The 19,856-nt window shown below is 50.0% G+C and overlaps 1 protein-coding gene across 1 annotated transcript in view; it reads left to right on the forward strand.

Annotated features, from left to right (window-relative positions):
- The window catches only part of ARPC1A (actin related protein 2/3 complex subunit 1A), a 30,461-nt gene extending 15,987 nt beyond the window's left edge, over nt 1-14,474 (forward strand). Inside the window, exons 4-10 of the mRNA XM_059414433.1 lie at nt 1,757-1,979; nt 4,195-4,302; nt 7,056-7,268; nt 9,524-9,599; nt 9,818-10,011; nt 12,104-12,194; nt 14,071-14,474. Coding sequence (XP_059270416.1) covers nt 1,757-1,979; nt 4,195-4,302; nt 7,056-7,268; nt 9,524-9,599; nt 9,818-10,011; nt 12,104-12,194; nt 14,071-14,109 — 944 coding nt within the window. The 3' untranslated portion in view covers nt 14,110-14,474. The remainder of the gene's footprint in view (nt 1-1,756; nt 1,980-4,194; nt 4,303-7,055; nt 7,269-9,523; nt 9,600-9,817; nt 10,012-12,103; nt 12,195-14,070) is intronic.
- Nucleotides 14,475-19,856: the final 5,382 nt, after the last annotated feature.

Genomic DNA, 19,856 nt, shown 5'->3' on the forward strand with positions numbered 1-19,856 from the left:
TTGTAGTTAAAAATGAAACCTAAAATCTAATAAAGAGGATTGCGAAAGTATCCTATAATGAGTCGACTTGCAGTCAAAGTACACATCACTCAGAATACACTCCCTGATACCTTTTTCCCCTCAGTGGTACAAATAATTGAGCAGACTATTCCTGTAGGTAAAGAATGAATGAACTCTTCGTACAACTGAAGTCGCTATGAGTTACGACCAGTGGAAACTTTGATTTATATTCCTGTTCTTTCCATATGTTAATAATGATGACTAATTTTTAGGAAGATACCTATAACAAGAATTTATTAGAATTTATTAGTTCGGGGACGCCTGGGTGGCTCAGTTGGTTAAGCAGCTGCCTTCGGCTCAGGTCATGATCCCAGCGTCCTGGGATCGAGTCCCACATCGGGCTCCTTGCTCCGCAGGGAGCCTGCTTCTCCCTCTGACTCTGCCTTCCACTCTGTCTGCCTGTGCTTGCTCTCACTCTCTCTCTCTTACAAATAAATAAATAAAATCTTTAAAAAAAAAAAAAAAAAAAAAAAAAGAATTTATTAGTTCGGACACGGGTGACTTAGTCACTTAAGTGTCCGATTCTTGATCTCAGCTTAGGTCTTGACGTCAGGGTTTGAGTTCAAGCGCCACATTGGGCTCCATGCTGGGCAAACTGATCTTGACTTCACAGAGCCATCAGATAAGTAAAAGTCTGGTCAAATATGAAAAATAACCCGTATAGGGGCACCTGGGTGGCTCAGTTCTTAAGTGTCTGCCTTTAGCTCAGGTCATGATCCTAGGTCCTGGCATCAAGTCCAGAGTCGGGCTCCCTGCTCAGCGGGAAGCCTGCTTCTCCCTCTCCCACTCCCCCGTTTGTGTTCCCTCTCTTTGCTATGTCTTTCTCTGCCAAATAAATAAAAATAAAATCTTAAAAAAAAAAAAAAGAAGAAGAAGAACCCATACATACTCAGATCTCTTCCTAGTGTAGATGCAGAGATACTCAAGGACTCTCTGTAGAACCTATAGCATATAGCAAAGGTATTTAGGTTAGTTTAAAGGACAGTGTGACCTTCAGAAGAATATATAGTGAGTCACAATTCATATTTTTGCCTCCGTTTACTAAAGATAATTTTAAATTACCCTTAGATGTTACGTAACAAATTTTCAGTTAATACCATGGAGGGAGGTCTGTTAATGAATGCATAAAGGTACTGTTAATCTCCCCAAAATCTAATTGAGATAAAAGAAAAAGGTCTTTATACCAGATAACTTTAGAAACCTGTGCATGGAGCTCCTGGGTGGCTCAGTGGGTTAAGCCTCTACCTTCGGCTCAGGTCATGATCTCAAGGTTCTGGGATGGAGCCCTGCATCGGGCTCTGCTCAGCAGGGAGCCAGCTTCCCCCTCTCTCTCTCTGCCTGCCTCTCTGCCTACTTGTGCCCTCTCTCTCTCTCTGTCAAATACATAAATAAAATCTTAAAAAAGAAAGAAACCTGTGAATGGGTAGTAGAATGCCCCCGTTTAGTTTTGTAACCTCCACGATCATAAAACAGCTCTGTTCTGCCTAGCCTCAAGGACGGTCCTGAGTTCCAGGACTTTGCAGAGAAACCTTGCGTTTGCGTGTGAGGAGAAGATCAGGACCAGAGATGGGGGAAGGATGGGGTTGGGAAGGAAGATACAAAGCACATCTAGCCCTGCCATGGTGGTGCCCACGTGGCTGTTCATGTCTCTGGTCAGTGGCCCGGCAAAGCAGATGATACCACATCTCACTTGCAGGTATCGACTGGGCTCCTAAGAGTGACCGCATCGTCACTTGTGGGGCAGACCGCAATGCCTACGTCTGGAGTCAGAAAGATGGTGTCTGGAAGCCAACCCTGGTGATCCTGAGAATTAATCGTGCAGCGACTTTTGTCAAGTGGTCCCCGCTAGAGAACAAATTTGCTGTGGGAAGTGGAGCACGACTCATTTCTGTTTGTTACTTTGAGTCTGAAAATGACTGGTGAGCAGTATCTGAGTATTTTTTATTTCTCTCTGTGGAATTATACATTTGACCACTGCGTTCTGATGACTTCTTGAAGCACTGGGTGAAGGTTTGACTGTAACTTCAATGTTTCCTCATCTGGGGATTCCCCCCACCCCTCCCCGAAGCTCTCTGTTCCCTCTGAGCAGTTTTCCTTCCTGTGTGCACGTTGAGTCAAATCTCACATTTCTCATGTCGATACAGACCTGTGGTCCTATGTCCTAATCTCCTAACTGGCAGGTTCAATAGGATGCTCCCACTCTTCCCATTCGATGTCCAAATTGTCTTCTTACTCCTACAGGTAAATCATAAACTTGAGAGATTCCCATGCATGACCTGAGGGATAATTTTTTTTCCCCACTGTCTCTGTCTACTTAAAATATCTGAGATTCCTGCAGATAACAAAGTGTTTCTTTAAAATTTATTGGCTAACCAAATCTCTGTCTTAGTGTAATATTTTATTCATTTACACTGTTGGAGTAAAAATTGACCAGAATCTTGGAACTACAGTCTGCCTGTTGTACTTTCTGGATAAATCACTTGTAGCCGAGCCACTCAAAATACAGAGACTGATTTGATCGCAAAGTGACTCATTTTACCTGATCCTTCTCATTTACTTTGATAAGAAAATGACTCCGCTCTGTGAGGCACACATTCACAAAGGATGGGAAATAGCCCGCATCTTGGAATCCTCATTCAGTGCGGATCTGGCAGTGTTTGTATTTGGACTAAAAATAGCAGAGCACACATTACTCTTTGTGTCAGTGGTACTGTTTGCTTTCAGCTGAAACAGTGAAAGGAACGGATTAGATTATGTTTTGTGAGATTTAGTGAAATCTCACAAATTTTGATTCTTTGGAAAGAAAGTCTGTGAATTTGCAGTAAGACTAAATTATGAATTTAAGAACTGTGTTTTTCTTTCAAGTGTGTGTAAAAATAAGCCTAACAAAGCACTGCCTGCCAAAAATCATTTTAGGAGAGGACTCACTGAAATGGATAGATAAAAACTTTCCTTCCTAGGTAATGTTCAACCTCAGAGTTTGCTCACATTTTTATTCATTGAAAAATAGTCTCAAATATAGAGAGATTGGGCTGTTCTGTAGTACAAGGTATTGTCACTTGAACAAGCTGTGTGTCCAGGGAAGTTTCTCAGCTGTAGAACAACATTTCACTGGAGTGATGTGAATAAAACAATCTCTAAAAGCCTTTAAAATAACCCCATTATAAGCAAGTCAGAATACTGTCTGTTTTTCAGAAGGAAATTTTTTAGATCGGTTCCTAAGAGATTCTGTGGAAGAGTAATTTGGCATTCAAGGATGGGCATTCAGCTTGATATTAAGTTTCTTGGCTCTTTTTTTTTCTTTTTTTTTTTTAAGATTTATTTATTTATTTGACAGAGATCACATGTAGGTAAAAAGGAAGGCAGAGAGAGAGAGGAGGAAGCAGGCTCTCCGCTGAGAAGAGAGCCTGAAGCGGGGCTCGATCCCAGGATCCTAGGATCATGACCTGAGCCAAAGGCAGAGGCTTTAACCCACTGAGCCACCCAGGCGCCCCAAAGTCTCTCGGTTCTTAAAAAGCACAGCATGATTGGTTTTTAAGCAGCAGTTTAGGGGCAGAAATTGAATTAGCGAAGCCAGAATAATGACTGATCTCAGACATAAATAAACTTTTCGAGCGGAGTTAGAGAATTAGAACCTCTAACAGGAGATTGTGAATTTCTTGGTTGTGATTTTTCTGGAAAAAAAATACATAAATACTAATACTAATAATAATTTGCTGCTTCATAGAGACGTAGAAAGGAAATTGAGCTATTTTGCCAGCCAAACTTAACCCAAGATGAAATAACAGGTCACTGAGTATTTGTAATAAAAATTTAAGTAATTTCAAACCCCAGATTTTATTTTAAAGATTAAAGTTAGGTGTAATCTGAAACTCTGTGGGCAGTATCCAGAGTTCATCCGTAAATATAGTTACTCATGGGGATCCCCTCATTGCCGGAAGGCTCAGAACTGACTACTGTGATAAGAGAACGTCGAGGCCTAAAAGAACAGAAAGGACTATTTATGGCTCTTCTTCCTCTCTTGGCAGAGGACCTGGTCTCCACATGTGTATCACCTGACACACCTTTGAGAGGCCCTGTGGGAACTATTGCTCGATGTGTGAATAAACTGAAATGGATTTTCTCCTTTTGTAGGTGGGTAAGCAAGCACATTAAAAAGCCGATTCGCTCCACGGTCCTCAGCTTGGATTGGCATCCCAACAATGTCTTGCTGGCAGCAGGATCCTGCGATTTCAAATGCAGGTGGGAACCCACGAGAACTGGTAGAATTGATCTGTTCCTTGTTCGTCTTTCAGATATTTTTCAGGTTCCTCTTCTTTGCAAGGTACTGTGCTAAGCACCAGGAGGGTACTGTGCTAAGCACCAGGAGGGACTCAGAGATGGAAGGAGCTTGTGATCTAGGAAAGCGAACACAGAAGTCTCAGGGGGTGGGGAGTGGACTTGGAGGTGCAGGAGGAGTGGGGCGCACAGGTGGGGCCGGGGAGGTTTTCCGTAGGCGGAACATCGTGTTTGGAGCAGAGGTGTAGTGGCCCTTGGACTCCGGTGTTATTTCTCATTTCATAACCCAGGCAGAGACTCATCAAATTCCAGGCTGAAGCTGAGATGAACAAGACAGCTGAAAGTGCTCTGCTGAGCTATTACTATGTTCTTCCTTTTGGGTTCAAGCTTCTTATTTGTTGTTAGCATGAGACTGGAAGAAACACAGCCGCTTTGCTAAGAGCTTTAAGGATCATACAGTGTAATTGCTTTTTACAGTTATTCTTTACCAAGAAGGCTTTTTTTCCCTTATCCAAAAGAAAAGCATATAAGTGTTACTTCACATTGACAGTATGGTGGGTTGGGAAATGGGTTGCATCTTTCTTTAGTAGGCTATTTGGAGAATTTCCAGAAAACCTGGCTAGTGATTTATATCCAAGAATATCCAAGGGTTTGGGTGGTTTTTTTTGTTTTTTTTGTTTTTATTTTTTTTTAAAGATGTGTGTGGGAATTTGCATGTGGAGTGGGGATACAGCAGCATCAAGGCACTCTTTGGGAAAAGATTGGTTCTTCTGCTTAAGAGCCAGTGTAGGGCGCCTGGGTGGCTCAGCAGGTTGAGCCTCTGCCTTTGGCTCAGGTCATGATCTCAGGGTCCTGGAATCGAGCCCCACATCGGGCTGTCTGCTCCATGAGGAGTCTGCTTCCCCCTTTTCTCCGCCTGCCTTTCTGCCTACTTGTGATCTCTGTCAAATAAATAAAAATTTTTAAAAATCTTAAAAAAAAAGAACCAGTGTAACAGCATAGACATTCTTTAGGAGAATTTAGGAGTTTCAGTTTCATTGTCTGATATGTCACCCAGAGTCCTTCTGATTCCCTTGAAGAATGGAACTTAATGATCCGTACCGCTTGAATTATTAGACTGTATCTACAAAATCTGGAAATAGGTTGCTAATTCTTTTGATAGTACTGATTTACAGAAATGAACTTCACTTTGACCTGTGGTCCTGTGTCCTGTTGAATTCACGCTCTTGAGTTCACGAATGAGAACCGCCCGTTCTGTCCCAGCGTCTGAGGACGAGAGCAGTGGCCGTTGTGATGCTGACTTAAGGCCCAGTGGTTCTGAGTCTCATAAACACAGAGGACAGACTGACGGGTGCCAGAGAGACGGAGGGTTAAGGGGATGGGCAAAATGGGTGAAGAGGAGTGGGAGGTACAGGCTTCCAGTGACAGAGTAAGTCACAAGGATGACATGGAACATAGGGACATGGCCAGAGCCTCGTACGATGACAGGTGGCAGCTACACTTGCAGCGAGTGTGGTGTACGGTGTAGAGAAGTTGAATCACTATGCTGTACACCTGAAACTCGGCTAATACTGTGTGTCAGCTGTGTTCAAATGCAAGAAAGTGAAGCCCAGAGATTCCAAGGTCATGTCCTCGAACAGATAACTCACTGTGCCCCTCCACTCCCCAGAGCTGCTGCTGTCATGGTCATTTCAGGGCAAATATCTCAGATCACTTTTAGGAGTCTTTAGGTCCAGAGGCTCTTGAGAGAAGCTCCAGGATGTAGAATTAGTGGTGCATTCCCAGCGGCTCTTTCTCCCTCCTTTTTCCGGATTCTGCATCCAGACCTCCTCATACACAGCTTCTTGGAATTCAGGAGGGAGAGACTACTGACAGCTGGCCGTAAAGGAGACCCTCCTTCACCCCAGACCGGTCACAGAGACTGGACAGTGAGCCCCAACAGCATGATGGCCTGAGTGAGAGCCTGCCCACTCTCACTGGCTTCCCTTGGCTTCCTCTTTGGATGTCCCTTTGTTTAAATGGGTTAATGCCATCGGTTTATTGCAGTGTGGCACATAGTTTCTTCTCCTGTTTGGCCTGTGGGCTTCCTGGAATACTGTGTTGAAAATGATAGTGAAGTAGACAGGAAAGAATGCTGTGCTCACTTAGCAAGGTCAGCCGCATGCAAGGGAGGGGCGGGACAGCAAGATCCTCCCCGAGAACGTGGGCTCAGGGAGAGGACTTTTGTCCTTCTTTTAGAACTTCTAGAACTGCACCCCTAGGGCACCATAGGTCTCCTCGTGTACCCTCCGATTGATTGCATTTGGCCAGACTCAGATGGGCCTGCAGGCGGCCCTTAGAACCAAGTCTTAGTGGAGCGCCTGAGTGGCTCAGTGGGTTAAGCCTCTGCCTTCAGCTCGGGCCATGGTCTCAGGGTCTTGGGATCGAGCCCCGCATCAGGTTCTCTGCTTGGCAGGAAGTCTGCTTCCCCCTCTCTCTCTGCCTGCCTCTCTGCCTACTTGTGATCTCTCTCTCTCTGTGTCAAATAAATAAAACCTTTTAAAAAAAAAAAAAAGAACCAAATCTTAAGAGTTTTGTGGATGTGACTTTGTCATGTTTTACTTTTTAAGGCTCAATCTCTGCATTCTGAGACACCTTAGAGCAGCTGCCCGTGGCCTGTTTCTGTATACATAAATTTTCATTGACCTTTTTCCTTCTTTCCTGCCCCTAAACTGTAGAGTGTTTTCTGCCTACATTAAAGAAGTGGACGAAAAGCCAGCCAGTACGCCCTGGGGCAGCAAGATGCCTTTTGGTCAGCTGATGTCAGAGTTCGGGGGCAGCGGCACCGGCGGCTGGGTGCATGGGGTCAGCTTCTCTGCCAGCGGGAGCCGCCTGGCCTGGGTCAGCCATGACAGCACCGTGTCCGTTGCTGACGCCTCAAAAAGCGTGCAGTGAGTATTTGCCTTTCGCTTGGAGTTAGGGAGTGGTTTGGGGTCTCTCACCAGCTGGGCTAAGGCCGTCCTTCCCTGGAGGTAAACGCAGGATGTGAGCTTAAAAATGTGGCCCAGAACTGCAGGGCCGCCTTGAAAGTCACCGATACACATTCAGATTGTCCGTTTGGGGAAACTTTTTAAAGAGTTAGAGCTCAGGGGCGCCTGGGTGGCTCAGTGGGTTAAAGCCTCTGCCTTTGGCTCAGGTCATGATTCCGGGGGTCCTGGGATCGAGTGCTGCATTGGGCTCTCTGCTCAGCAGGGAGCCTGCTTCCCCCCTCCCTCTGCCTGCCTCTCTGCCTACTTGTGATCTCTGTCTGTCAAACAAATAAATAAATCTTTAAAAAAAAAAAAAAAAGAGTTAGAGCTCACTTCCAGAAACACTTCTTCATGGAGGTGGTGCGGTGTGGTGGTTTCTTTGAGGGACGCTCCTGGTTTGCCGCTAATGAGAGTTCCTTCGGAATGTCACTTTGGTCTGTTAGTGTGACTCCCTCACAGCAGGTCCCTGTCATCCAGCAGTCAAGTAGGAGATAAAGTCCTTACTGTGTGTAGTCCGTGAGCAGTGACTCCATTAATTTGGAATTCCATTCAGTAATACATAAAACCCTGATACCAGTTCCTCTGGAGTGTGCCAGAAGAACTTGAATTGCAATGACTCATTTGTGAGGGAGGCACCCGGATAGCGTTCAAAGAGCACGAGGCATCTTGTCACACGTCAGAATTTTTTTTTTTTAAACACATCAGAATTTATATCTGCTCATCATATGCTGGAGGAAGAGAGACAATGAATGAAATTCTTTCCCTTTAATAGGAATCTTTGTTCTCTCCTGGTGAATCCTTTTCCATTGGCAGCGAAAGGTTATGCACCTTAAAAGGTTCCTAACTTGTCAACCTGTGTGCTGAGAACTGGTCACATCAGGTGTCTCTGCCTCCCTCTGCCTCACAGTGACTACAAAGTGACATGTCAGAGATGATATTTTCCTGATAACTGGATTGAGTTGGGTTTATTTTATTTACTTTTTTTTAACATCATAATAAATGGTGTAATCTTCCAGATTTCTGTACAAGTATAGGCACTTAACATATCTTTTCATTTTGAACACAAATGGGATTATGCTGTACATTTTGTACAGTAATTTTTCTGTCATTCAGTTTTGATGTCATGGTTATTTGATTTGGATATAATTTATTATAATGCATAATAATCTCTTAGCACATGCTTCTTACAGCCCCCGTCTGCCCTCATATTGATTTATGATTTGGCTTTTCTGGTCCTGCAAGTCAGGTCATATCCTCTACGCTTCCCCTTCTCAAGCATAAATATTACGTGTGAAAGGAGCCAAGGCCTTAAAATGAGGTGCTAGGCCTTTAATTAAGTTCCAGTGGTATTGGGGTATGGGTGGGTGGGGGTGGGCTCCCCTGAGATATAGTTTTCAAAACGCATCATCTTCTACATGAAGTTCCGCGATCCTAAGTCATCGACCACTATGTTTGCCTGCCGTGTGTGTGTGGCCTCTTGGCCAGGTGCTGGCAGATAACGTACTAAGTATATGGGTACACACACACCTTCCCCAGCTCTTCTGTCTGGGAGCTCCTGGCCAGCCAAGATGCGTATTCACTGGTGGCCCCAGCTCCTCCCCCAGAGCCCGGCAGAGAAGAGAAGGGAGTCTCCTAGATGTTTGTGCCCAACCTCTGGAGCCCACAGTGAGCACAGGCAAGGCGAGGAAGGGGGGACAAGGCATTCAGTCATGAGTGACCGTGACACCCAGAGTGCTAGGTGGTCGGAGGAGAAGCCACTTCAGGCTGAAGAGGTCCAGGAAAGCTTCATGGAGATGATCAGATGAGCTGAGCGTCAGAGACCGGGGTGGATTTTGGTGGACAGGCAAAAGACAGCATGTTTGTAAAGGGTGTGGGAGCAAAAGCAGAGCCAGGAAAGAAGGAGGACTCCCTGGGGACCAGTTTGTCATGGGGTGAGGGGGCGGGACTCAGAGCAGGGCGTGGGCCAGAGAGGGCCAGAGCACTCTTTCTACAGTGACCCCAGGGCCGTGTCATGCTTGGGATTCCCCAAAGTCCAGGTCATGGGGCTCCTGGTAGGCATACGTGTTCATTTGCACCGCACGAGCCCTTGTGAAAATGGGTCCTTTTCATCTGCTGTGTCTATAAAGAAGCTGCGTGGTCAGTTCCCATCTCAGTTTAACAATTGTTCTTGTGTTCAGGGTCTCAACTCTGAAAACGGAGTTCCTGCCCCTCCTGAGTGTGTCATTCGTCTCCGAGAATAGCGTTGTAGCCGCGGTAAGTAATTCTCCATTCTCCCTTGTAGTACACTGTGTTTAGTTCTCCAGAACAGGAACGGGGCGTGCTCTGTGACTTGGCGCACTGGCGTGAACCAGAACAGCCTTGTAGATGAGCCAGCCTTGCAGAGTGGGAGATGCCCCTGGCGTGCACGTTCTGCCCAGGGGTCGGTGGGTGGGCATCGTACTCCCCGACTCCTGACTGAGACCTCGTTTCAGGGCCATGACTGCTGCCCAATGCTCTTTAACTACGATGACCGTGGCTGCTTGACCTTCGTCTCCAAACTAGACATTCCAAAACAGAGCATTCAGCGCAACATGTCTGCCATGGAACGCTTCCGCAACATGGACAAGAGGGCCACGACCGAGGACCGCAACACAGCCTTGGAGACGCTGCACCAGAATAGCATCACGTACGTGCCGCCCCGCTGCCTGGGGCCCCTGGGAGCCACCTTTAGCCAGGGCCCTGACCACAGGGAGAAGTGTTTGGTGACAAAGATGCCCGTCTTCCTCTGCTTGTTTCCTGACTGGGTCCCTAGGCAAGTTGTGCGTGCTGTGTGCCCACACATTGCTTCGGGAGCAGGAGCAGAGGGAAGTCTGTAGCTCCCCGACTGCGGGCTCTTACTCTCAGCTTGGGACAGAGTGAGCCGCCCCCTCCTAGGCATTCTGTCCTTTGAGGTGCGGCTGGTACTTGGCATCCCCTGTGAGCAGCGCTGAGCCTCCCCGGCGACAGTAAGCTGGCGAGTCTTTCGGTGGAGCCTCGCCTAGGGCTCGCTTTCTCCAACCCTGATTGAGAACAAAACGAAACCTTCCTGAATGTTATGGTCCCCTGGCGGTGAACGGATGACGGAAGGCTCGTTATACACTGCTTAGAAAGCTAATTCCAGCTGTCGTTTCAACCATGGATTTCAGGTGATATATACCAGTAAGAAGATCATTTAATTAAATGGAATTCTTTGATATCATGTGGCCAAACCAAGGAGTTTCTTGACTTCAGTTTTTCATCAGGTGCCTATGAACTGTTTGTCATTCCCCCCCTCCCCAACCCAGGAAGCTTGTTTTTTTCCTAAATCTAGAGGAGAGAGGTAGTCTGTTCTCGATATTTTCACTGACAGTGGTCAGAGTTTAGGTCCCATAAGATTTTCTCTTTTTTAATAGACCTTTTGTCTTGAGAGACTTTCATTGTGGTGATGATGGCGGGAACAAGAATGGAAACCTCTAGACTTTGCCTTTGAGAGAATTTTTGAACGTAGGTCACGCTTGTCATGTTCAGTGGAGTGGGCCACTGGATTTAAAATGGGCCGAAATGTCTGTGCTCTACTGGAAAGTAATAACTTGAAGGCATAGGAAGTCTTTTCATGCTTCAAGTTTCTTTGTCTTGAATGACTTTCAAAGTTATTTATTGTGAATTTCTCTGAAGCTTCTCTGTAGACTGCGTATCAGGAAGGAAGCAGCTCTCATTCCGTCTTCCAGGGTTCCTGGTTAAAAATAAGAAGGCTTGCAGATAGATCGGCAGATTTGCCTTTATTTGCAGTTATTAAGTTCTCTTTGTCCTTAAGCAAAGGGTCAGCAAACTTTTCCTATAAGGAACCAGAGAGTAAATATTTTTGGCTCTGAGCCAGCCTCTGTCACAACTACTGACATCCGTGATGGCGTGTAAGCCCTTGGCAATACGTATGTAAATGCACGTGGGTGTCTCAGTAAAAGCTTACAGACACTGAAATTTGAATTTCCAAATAATTTTCATGTAACCAAATAATAGTCTTAATTTTTTGTGTGACCATCTAAAATCATTAAAGCTGTTCTTAGGTCACAGGCTGTATAGAAACAGGCTACGTGTGCCATAGTTTTGCCATCTCCTTCCCCAGAGGGAATGTTCTAGACATTTCACGGGAGAAAGGAAAATTACTCTCTGAGCTATGGAATTTTCTCGAAAGTTTTTCAGATACTTAGGCTGAGACAACTTGTTTCATTCATCTGTTCCTCTGCGCTTCCTGCTTGGAATCTTCTGGTGCCTGCGTGTTGCTCACATTTACAATGGTTCATTTCAAATGCGGGGTGAGAGCTTGACTTAAAGGCCCTGCTTGTCTCAGAGGGCGATTTGGGGGTTTTTGTTCGGAGCCAGCTGGGTTTCAGTCATGCTTCACCCCGCCTCTGGTTTGTTGTTGTTTTGAATTGTTTCCATTCTCGTCATTGCTGTGGTCCTGCCTACGCTCTGCTCCCAGACGGTATGCGTGCTGCGTGACCTGGCTTGTCCTGCCTCTCCGCGTCCCAACACTCAGTCCACCTTCCTACCTTTTCAGTCTTGGCTTTTCTGGACATCCGGGAGTGAGATGCATTTCAGTATTTTCTGCTTCTGATTGCTGTAGCTAATATCGATGGACAACTTAACACTGAGGAATTGGGGAATTCGTTGCCTTAAAACGCCCATAGGCCATTTAGTCAGGGAGATTGGGGCCTGCTCCCCCCACATACCTGACGGTTTCTCTTTTTGCTTTCTTTCAGTCAAGTGTCTATTTATGAAGTGGACAAGCAAGATTGTCGCAAATTTTGCACTACTGGCATCGATGGAGCCATGACAATTTGGGATTTCAAGGTATTTTCTGCTTTTCAGAAGAAACCATGTTTGCGTTAAAACTTCCTGTGACAAGAATGTTTCTCATTTCTTGGGACAAAATGTCACATCCAGGGCACATCAGAAACAGAGAACATTGGATTGTAGTTGTCTTTAAAACCTGAGAGTCTGGGCGTGTAGCTGGCTGAGTCAGCAGAGCGACTGTTGATCTCGGGGTCATGAGTTCAAGCCCCACATTGGGCGTCCGGCTTCCTTAAAAAAAAGAAACTTAAAACCTGAAAGCCATGAGGAGAAAAGCAGACTTTCCCAGTGAGGTGGGATACATCGTTCTAGATGTCCATTTTGTCCATGGAGGAAAACTCGAGTGTTTTCTCTAGTAGGCCCTGCGTCGAGCCCCCAGTCTGTTATGTTAAGCCACGTAGATATATTTTCACGGTTTACACTAATCAGTCTAACAAACGTTCATGAAATATTTGTTGGGTGCCAGGCCTGTTACTAGTATCACCGAGGATATTAGGGTGAAAGAGCCCTCAGAGGGCTTGTCTGGTGGAAGGGGCAGTGTTCTCTGGAGCTCCGGAAGGGAAGCCAGTGCCTGTTTCTACACTGAGAAGGCGGGGAGGGTGCGTGAGTGCCAGCCCTGCGGAGGAGATGGGCCTGAGCTGCATCTCCGGATGCGCTGGGAGTTCGGGGCCCGCGAGGGTGGGGCCGAGCCGCCCGAGCTGCGAGAGCAGCAGGTGCAGACCAGCTGAGCTCGGAGCACGCGCCGGGTGTGAGGCTGCGCCAGTGCTTTGGGCTGTGGTGTGGGTCCCCCGGAAGCTCAAGCTGGAACTAGGAAACGGGCCATGGCGTGGTCGGAGAGGGGCGGCTGGGCTTTGCCTGCAGACAGCTAGGAGCTGGTCCAGAGCCGCCGAGCGCGCGAGACTGTGAGGTGTGGGTGGTCCCGGCAGCCGTGGGCTCCGGGCAGAGGCCGTCGCGTCCTGCGAGCAGGTGAGGAGGATGTGGCCTCCAGCGGTGGCCCGGGTGTGGCCCCGAGCTTCCGGACGGGAGAGAGAGTTAGGAGGCCAGATGGAAGGGCGTGGTGAGGAGCACATGCGGGGTCTCTGCCCCTCTCGCTTGGGGCCGGGGCGGTGGTGGGTGCGATGCGGAACCGGAGGGGAGCGGCAGGGGGGAGAGAGGAGGGCTGCCGGGCGCGGCGCGGGGAGCTTCGCTTCTGGACGTTAACCTCCGCAACAGGTCCGTGTTTACAGAATGCTGCTCCTGCCTGGGCGTTTCCATGATGTTTGATCCCACCCCGTGGGGTGAAAGACAGAATCCGGAAGAAAGTCTCTGAAATACTTACGAGAGAGAAACTCTCTTCCTCGAGAAGTTCCCCGACTGCCCACGATTTTTACCTTCCCCTCTTTCCGTCCTGGGCACTGCGGCCCCCGGGGAATGCGCTCCCGGGGCAGTCGCACTCTGCACTTGGTTCGGGTGTTCACTACGAGGTCCCGGGCCAGGGTCCGCTAGTCCGGCCACCTTTGAGCATCCGCTGCCGTGTGGCCTGTGCAGACAGCGCAGTGCCCGGCGCGAGGGCGTCTGGGGTGTGGTGAGAGGCACGGAGCAGGCCGCCGGCGCCCTCACCAGCCAGCACCGATGCCCCGAGAGGAAGCGGGCCCTGCGCAGGCGGGAGCACGTCCAGATGCTGTGGCTCGGGGCCAGCACGGGAGCGAAGGGCGTGGAGGGCTGGCAGGGGCCCCGGCCTGGGAGAGGGGCCTCAGAGCTGGGCTCGGCCAGATTTGGGGGTGCGGGGCCTGCACAACAGTCGGGGGAGGAGGGCAGCCGTGTGGTGCACGGGGGCTGGGGGAAGACCCCGAGACGGACCAGCCTCCGTAACCCTGTGTTCTCCCGCCCTTTCCAGACCTTAGAGTCTTCCATCCAGGGCCTCCGGATAATGTGAAGCTGAGTGAGCCTCCCAGATCCAGCATGACAAACTGACAGACTGACAAACTGACACATGCGCTGACACAGCCCCGCCGTGTGCATGGTGGTGAGGAGAGCCAGCCGCAAGGAAACACTGAAGACACGTTCGCGCAAATACCGTGTGTGTGTTTTTGTTTGACTATAATCGGTGACAGTGTTGGTTTTTTAAAAGCAGCAGTGATACGGGGTTATTTTGTTTTTGTTTTTGCTATTTCATTCCATTCTTGACCAAAGCTTCTCTTTAAGTAGTTTATTATGGAAAATTGTCACACTAACTTAAAGGAGAGGGTGGGAGATACGTCAATTGTCGCCTCAACAGTTAAATAAAAGTACTGAATGTGGTTTTCGTTTTGTTTCCTTCCGCTACTTCTGCTAGAAAGATAGGGACTAAAAAAAATTTCTGTTAGCAAAATAGGTTTTAGGGTAAACTCTGGGATTCTGGGTTTCTGAAACCCAGGCACCCTGTACCACCTCTGAGAAAACAGCCTTTCCTGAATGCTGCCTTCCAGCCTCGCAGCGCGGCCTCTGCGCCGGGGTGTGCTCGAGGCAGCAGGAAGGGCCACCCCGGTGCCCGGAGAGGGACGTGTTAGCTTACCGTTTCCGTTAGACATTACTGGGCCCAAACTAAGTTGTTCTCACCAAAGTTTGATGTTCCGAGGCTGAGAATCTTGAGAGGTACAAATGTAAATAATTAGCAAAGGAAATAAACACAGAGTAGCCTTGAGCACAGCCATATTCCTGATCTCTCTGGCCCAGGAGAAGGGGAGCGGTCGAGGCCCACCACCAAGAGTTCTTGCCTTTGCGTGAGAAAGAATTCAAGAAACAAGCCATTTAGAGACCAGATGAAGTGTACGACTAGAAGAGTGCACAGTTAAGTTGACAGAGTAGCAGTCGCTCTTCCCAGACGGAGTGGCCCTGACCCCCGTCCACCACCGCCGTTTTACCTCTAACAAGGGGTTTGATAAGTTTTTAAAAATTAGCTGCTTGTACAGGGAGGGGCTCACTCTTTAACTTTGGATTTATCATTTCCATCGGGCGGTTTTCCCGTTGCCTAGGGTTACAGAATTACCCACAGGGGGCAGTGGTGAGAGGGTCCAAACTCTGTGGCTCTTACTGCTAGAGGGACAGGGATCTTGTGGCTTTTTATGCCCTGCTGACTTTAGGTTAAGACCTAAACCCAAAATGACTTGACTTTAATCAACTTGCCTCCCGAGCCTCCCCTGCCTCCTGCCTCACTGTGATTCGAAGACAGCCCCGGTTTTAGGACACCGGTAACCGTGCTTCTCAGAGCACATCATGATGTATTCTCGAGTGATTTTATCCTTCTGGTGTCTCACGGGGAGCGTTACTTTCCTCCAGGAGAGAATCTCAGCAGCCTGGTGGGCCTGCCTCCCGTTTGCTGGAGCCTCTTCTCGGGATCCCAATGACAGGAACTCCTTTGTGTGTGTGTGTGTTTGCCCCCCGGGCATCTGCGAGGCTGTTCTCACCTAAACAGGATTTAGCTCAAAATTTCTTTTTTGTTTCATTAAGTCACATGGTTTGGCCAGGAAGCCCAGAGGTTTTTAGAGAGAGGCTGTATTCCATGAAAGCAACAATGGCAACAAAGAAAAGTTTCCAACTTTGCCTCCAAGGACTTAGCCAGAATTTTTTTGTGTTTTTTTTTTTTTTTAACTTGGGTCATTTCTCACCCATCCACCTGGAAACCCACCGTGCTTCTGGGCCCGGGTCCACAATAACTATCAATCTGGGGGGGCCTCTGGGTGACTGCCAAAGCCCTTTGATTCAAGGCTTTGGGCTTTGACGTCAGGTTATAGTTCTGCCAAGCTGTATGACCTTGGGCGATCTAGGTAACGGCTGAGCCTCCATATCGTCAGCTGTAAAATGGCAGTAGAGATGGGATCAGTAGAGGCATCTGGGTGGCTCAGTGGGTTAAGCGCCTGCCTTCAGCTCAGGTCATGATCCCAGGGTCCTGGGATTGAGCGGAATTGGGCTCCCTAAAAGGGAGTCTGCTTCTCCCTCTCCCCTACCCCGTCCCTCCCCTCACAGCTTGTGCTTTCTCTCTCTCTCTCTTGCCTTCTCTTTCTCAAATAAAATCTTAAAAAAAACAAACAGGATTAGTAATTTCAGCTAATCAGTAAAGCCGAAATTCACTTTCAGGCTTGGCACTGGCCCTTTTATAGGCCCCGGAGACCCTTAATAACAGTGTGAAGCAGTGTCTAAAGGATCTTGCTAACCGCCCCCCCCCAAAAAAAAAAAACTCCAGTAGTTCTTTCCAGAATATTCTGAGAGAGAAAGGCTGAGTTCAGCTTCTGAATCCAGATTGATTGCTTCGACGACTCTTCAGTTTGGCTCAATGGCCATCAGTCGAGTGGTTTACAGCTCCCACGTGTGCCCTAACTCCGGAGGCAGTGGTGTAGAGGACCAGGGTTTCCCTCGGTGCCTGCAGTGTGCCCAAGCCGTGAGCTACCCCGTGTGGACTCAGGTCCCATGTAGATCAGTTACCTGAATTATAAGGTTATTTCTTTATACATGTATAATTTAAACACTGGGTGCAGTAGGTAGAGTAATGTCCCCCCAAAGATGACCATGTCCTAATCCCAGAACTGTGAACTTGGCCGATGTAATTAAGTTAAAGTTATCCAGGTGGGCCCGATGTGGTCCCAGGGATCTTTATGAGGGAGACAGGCAGGTGAGTCAGATGCGGCCATGGGACCAAAAAAGGCTGGCGGCCTCTGGCCACCGAGAAAGACAAGGAAACAAGCTCTCCCCTGGAGCCTCCGGCAGGAACGCCACACTGCCCACCGAGGCCAGAGACTTTGACCTCCAGAAACGTAAGCGAATACCTTTGTGTTGCTTGCAGCTGTCCTGTTTGTGGCAAGTTGCTAAAGCAGCAATAGGAAGCTAATACCTACACGATCGATTCAGGAAAAGGAAGGAAACACGTTCTAGAACATTTTTCAAGTTGAGGGTCAGAGCCCATTCGTGGTTGCAAAAATCCATTTCGTATGTCATGACTGGCATTCGAAAAACAAAAGAACATTTGGCGTGGCAGTGAACGCGCCACAATACCTCGGTTTCAGATACACGTGGGGGTGTGTCTGGGTTCACGATATCCGGCACTGTGGGTCGTGATCAGAGAAAGTTGGAAAGGGGCGCCTGGGTGGCTCAGTCGGTTAAGTGTCTGCCTTCGGCTCAGGTCATGATCCCAGGGACCTGGGGTCAAGTCCCGCATCAGGAGGAGGTGGGGGGGGATTCAGGTTCTCTCTCTCCCTCCCGCTCCCCCTGCTTGTGCTCTCTCTCACTCTGAAAAAAAAAAAAAAAAAAGAAAAAAGTGGGATAGCCACCACCTTTCCGTCATTCACCGGGGGGCGGGGTGGGAGGGTTGCCCGGGTGCCCAGAAGGGTGCTGTAGCCACACCTTTGATGCACCACCTGAGTATAGCTCCTTGACCAGGCACCGAGGTACACAACTGATAGGTGTCAACTACTCCCAACAACCCTACAGGGTTGTTTGGAACTGTCACTGCCACATTTTAAAGATGACAAAACAAGTCCGTGGGGGGGAGGTGGAAGGGGGGTGCTGGCTGGCTGAGTCAGTGGAGTAAGTGACTTGATCTTGGGATTGCGGAGTTCGAGCCCCACCCAAGGTGGAGAGGGCCCCAGTAGTAACCGCTAAGCACGCCCCCTGCTGGGCGAGGGCGGGGAGTGGAGACCCCTGGTGAGCAAGCCCAGGCGAGTCCTGTGGGGACACTTCCAACTATACCTTGGGGGGTTTGGTTGTAGTGTCCGATCAGACTGGCACAAAACCCTGTGGCTTGGAAGGGGGTGTGCAACAGGGGCACCAGGATAGGAGATGCTAAGTGAGCTCTGGGCCTCCTGGGCTTTGTCCACCGCACAAGCAGGTATGGCCTGGGAGAGGAGACATAGGGGTTTCTCCTCTTCCTCCTCACGGGGATCAGGTGGCAGTCCCTTGCTCTCAGCGACAGAGAATCATGGTCCCCTTGTTGCGGGGTGGGGGGCACAAGCTGAAACAGAAGGGGCTCAGACTGGGTGTTTCCGGAAAGGTTTTCCTCCCCCCTCTCCCCCACTGCAGGGGCCCGCCCACCGCGTCCAGAGTCCAGATGTCTGGAGCGTGGCTGCCCTCTTGTGACCAGGAGGCAGCAAGGCCAGTGCCGCCAGGAGGTAGGAACTGAAAGCCAGAAAGAACCTGGAGGACCTGAGGAGATCGCACCAGCCCCCAGGGACTGCCCTCCTCCAACTCCGCCCACCCCGAAGAAGAGTCAGCCTGGGGGTGTCGCCGCCTTCCTCGGAAACCTGAGAAGGGGGAGGGCAGCATCTTCCCCCCAGGGCCGGGGGTGGGAGCAGTTTCCAGGAAGAAATGAGCTCTTTGAGTTGTTCCAGAACCCGGAGTGAAATCCTTCCAACCCCGGGTTCCCCTCACTCAAGGAGTCGCTTCACTTCAGGCTTGGAGAACTGTGTGCCCCCTCAGGACCCCTGCCAGGGCTTCCCGGTGTGAGGCGGTCTTCCCTCAACCACCAGGCCTGCGAGGGGGGCTGGCGGTGCTTCCCAGGAGTCAGACTCGCTAACGGGGCCCGAGATGGAGCGCGGTCACAGTGCTTTGCCTGAAGCTCATTTCTCCCACACCTGCACTCCCGCAACAGGTGCGCGCGGAGCCTCGTGAACGCAGGTGCGCAGCAGAGCAAATACCAACAGTTTACACGCTCGGTTTTCACGGGGAGGGAGGGAATCCTCAGGTGTTCGGATTTGTCCGGATGCTTTTAGCGATGGGTAGCAAAATCTCCAGCCTCCTGAATAGGTAGCATCCTTGGCTCGTTGGCAGCAGCAGGTTGGGCTGGAGCCCACCAGTCAGACTTTGACTCGGGTGCGGGTCAGTTCTCTGGGCTTTTCTCCACGGCGAGATGGGAGGGCTGGTGACAGCCCCGCAGTGTCTCCTCCAGCCGGGAAGGCTGGTAGTCCCGCAAACCGTAGCTGAGGCTTCTCCCCGGAGACTCGATCGTGGAAGAGCTCCCGTGTTCGCACACATGTCCTCCTCCCCACCCCCCCCCACCCCCCGGAGGCAGAATCCAGTGTGACCGGCGCTAGGACAGGAGCGCAGGTCGGGGCTGGGAGTCCCGCGGACACCTCCAGTGGGGGCAGGGGTTGTGGGCAAAGAGCTAAGAGACACGTCCTGCGTTAGAAACCGAAGTTGGCCAGGAGGGGACAGGGTGTTTGGAAAAGGGTTCCAGGCCGGAAGAACATGTGTCACGGCCCCGAGAGCTGTCAGGGTGGGAGTCTGGCAAGACCCGCACCGCACCTGCCGCCGGCCGCCTGCGGCTGACCCTGGGCGAGGGGACTCCCCGGGAGGGGCCTGGCCGGCTGGGAGGGCACAGCGGGGTCTTCACCAGGGTCTCCCCCATCTCCCCGCCCCCTGGCCACGTCTCCGCTGATGAGGCAGAGGCTAAGGACGGAAAGACTCGCAAATTCACGTGGTTGCCACGCCAGCCGGCAACTTAACGGCGAGAAGCGGACGGCCGCGGAAGCCCAGAGCAAGGAGCCCTCCCTGAGAGAGGGAGCTGGGCCAGCCAGGGTCGCCGCAGGACGCCCGCGGACAGCCCTGCCCCGGGCGCATTTTGCAGTACGGGCGGGGTGGGGGTGGGAGGGGTTGCGGCGGCAGGGGCCGGCGGCCCCGCCTCGCCTTCCTGCCCGCCGCGGGTTCCGGGCCTGC

The sequence above is a fragment of the Mustela nigripes genome, chromosome 11 (assembly GCF_022355385.1).
Source record: "Mustela nigripes isolate SB6536 chromosome 11, MUSNIG.SB6536, whole genome shotgun sequence".
Lineage (NCBI taxonomy): Eukaryota > Metazoa > Chordata > Mammalia > Carnivora > Mustelidae > Mustela > Mustela nigripes.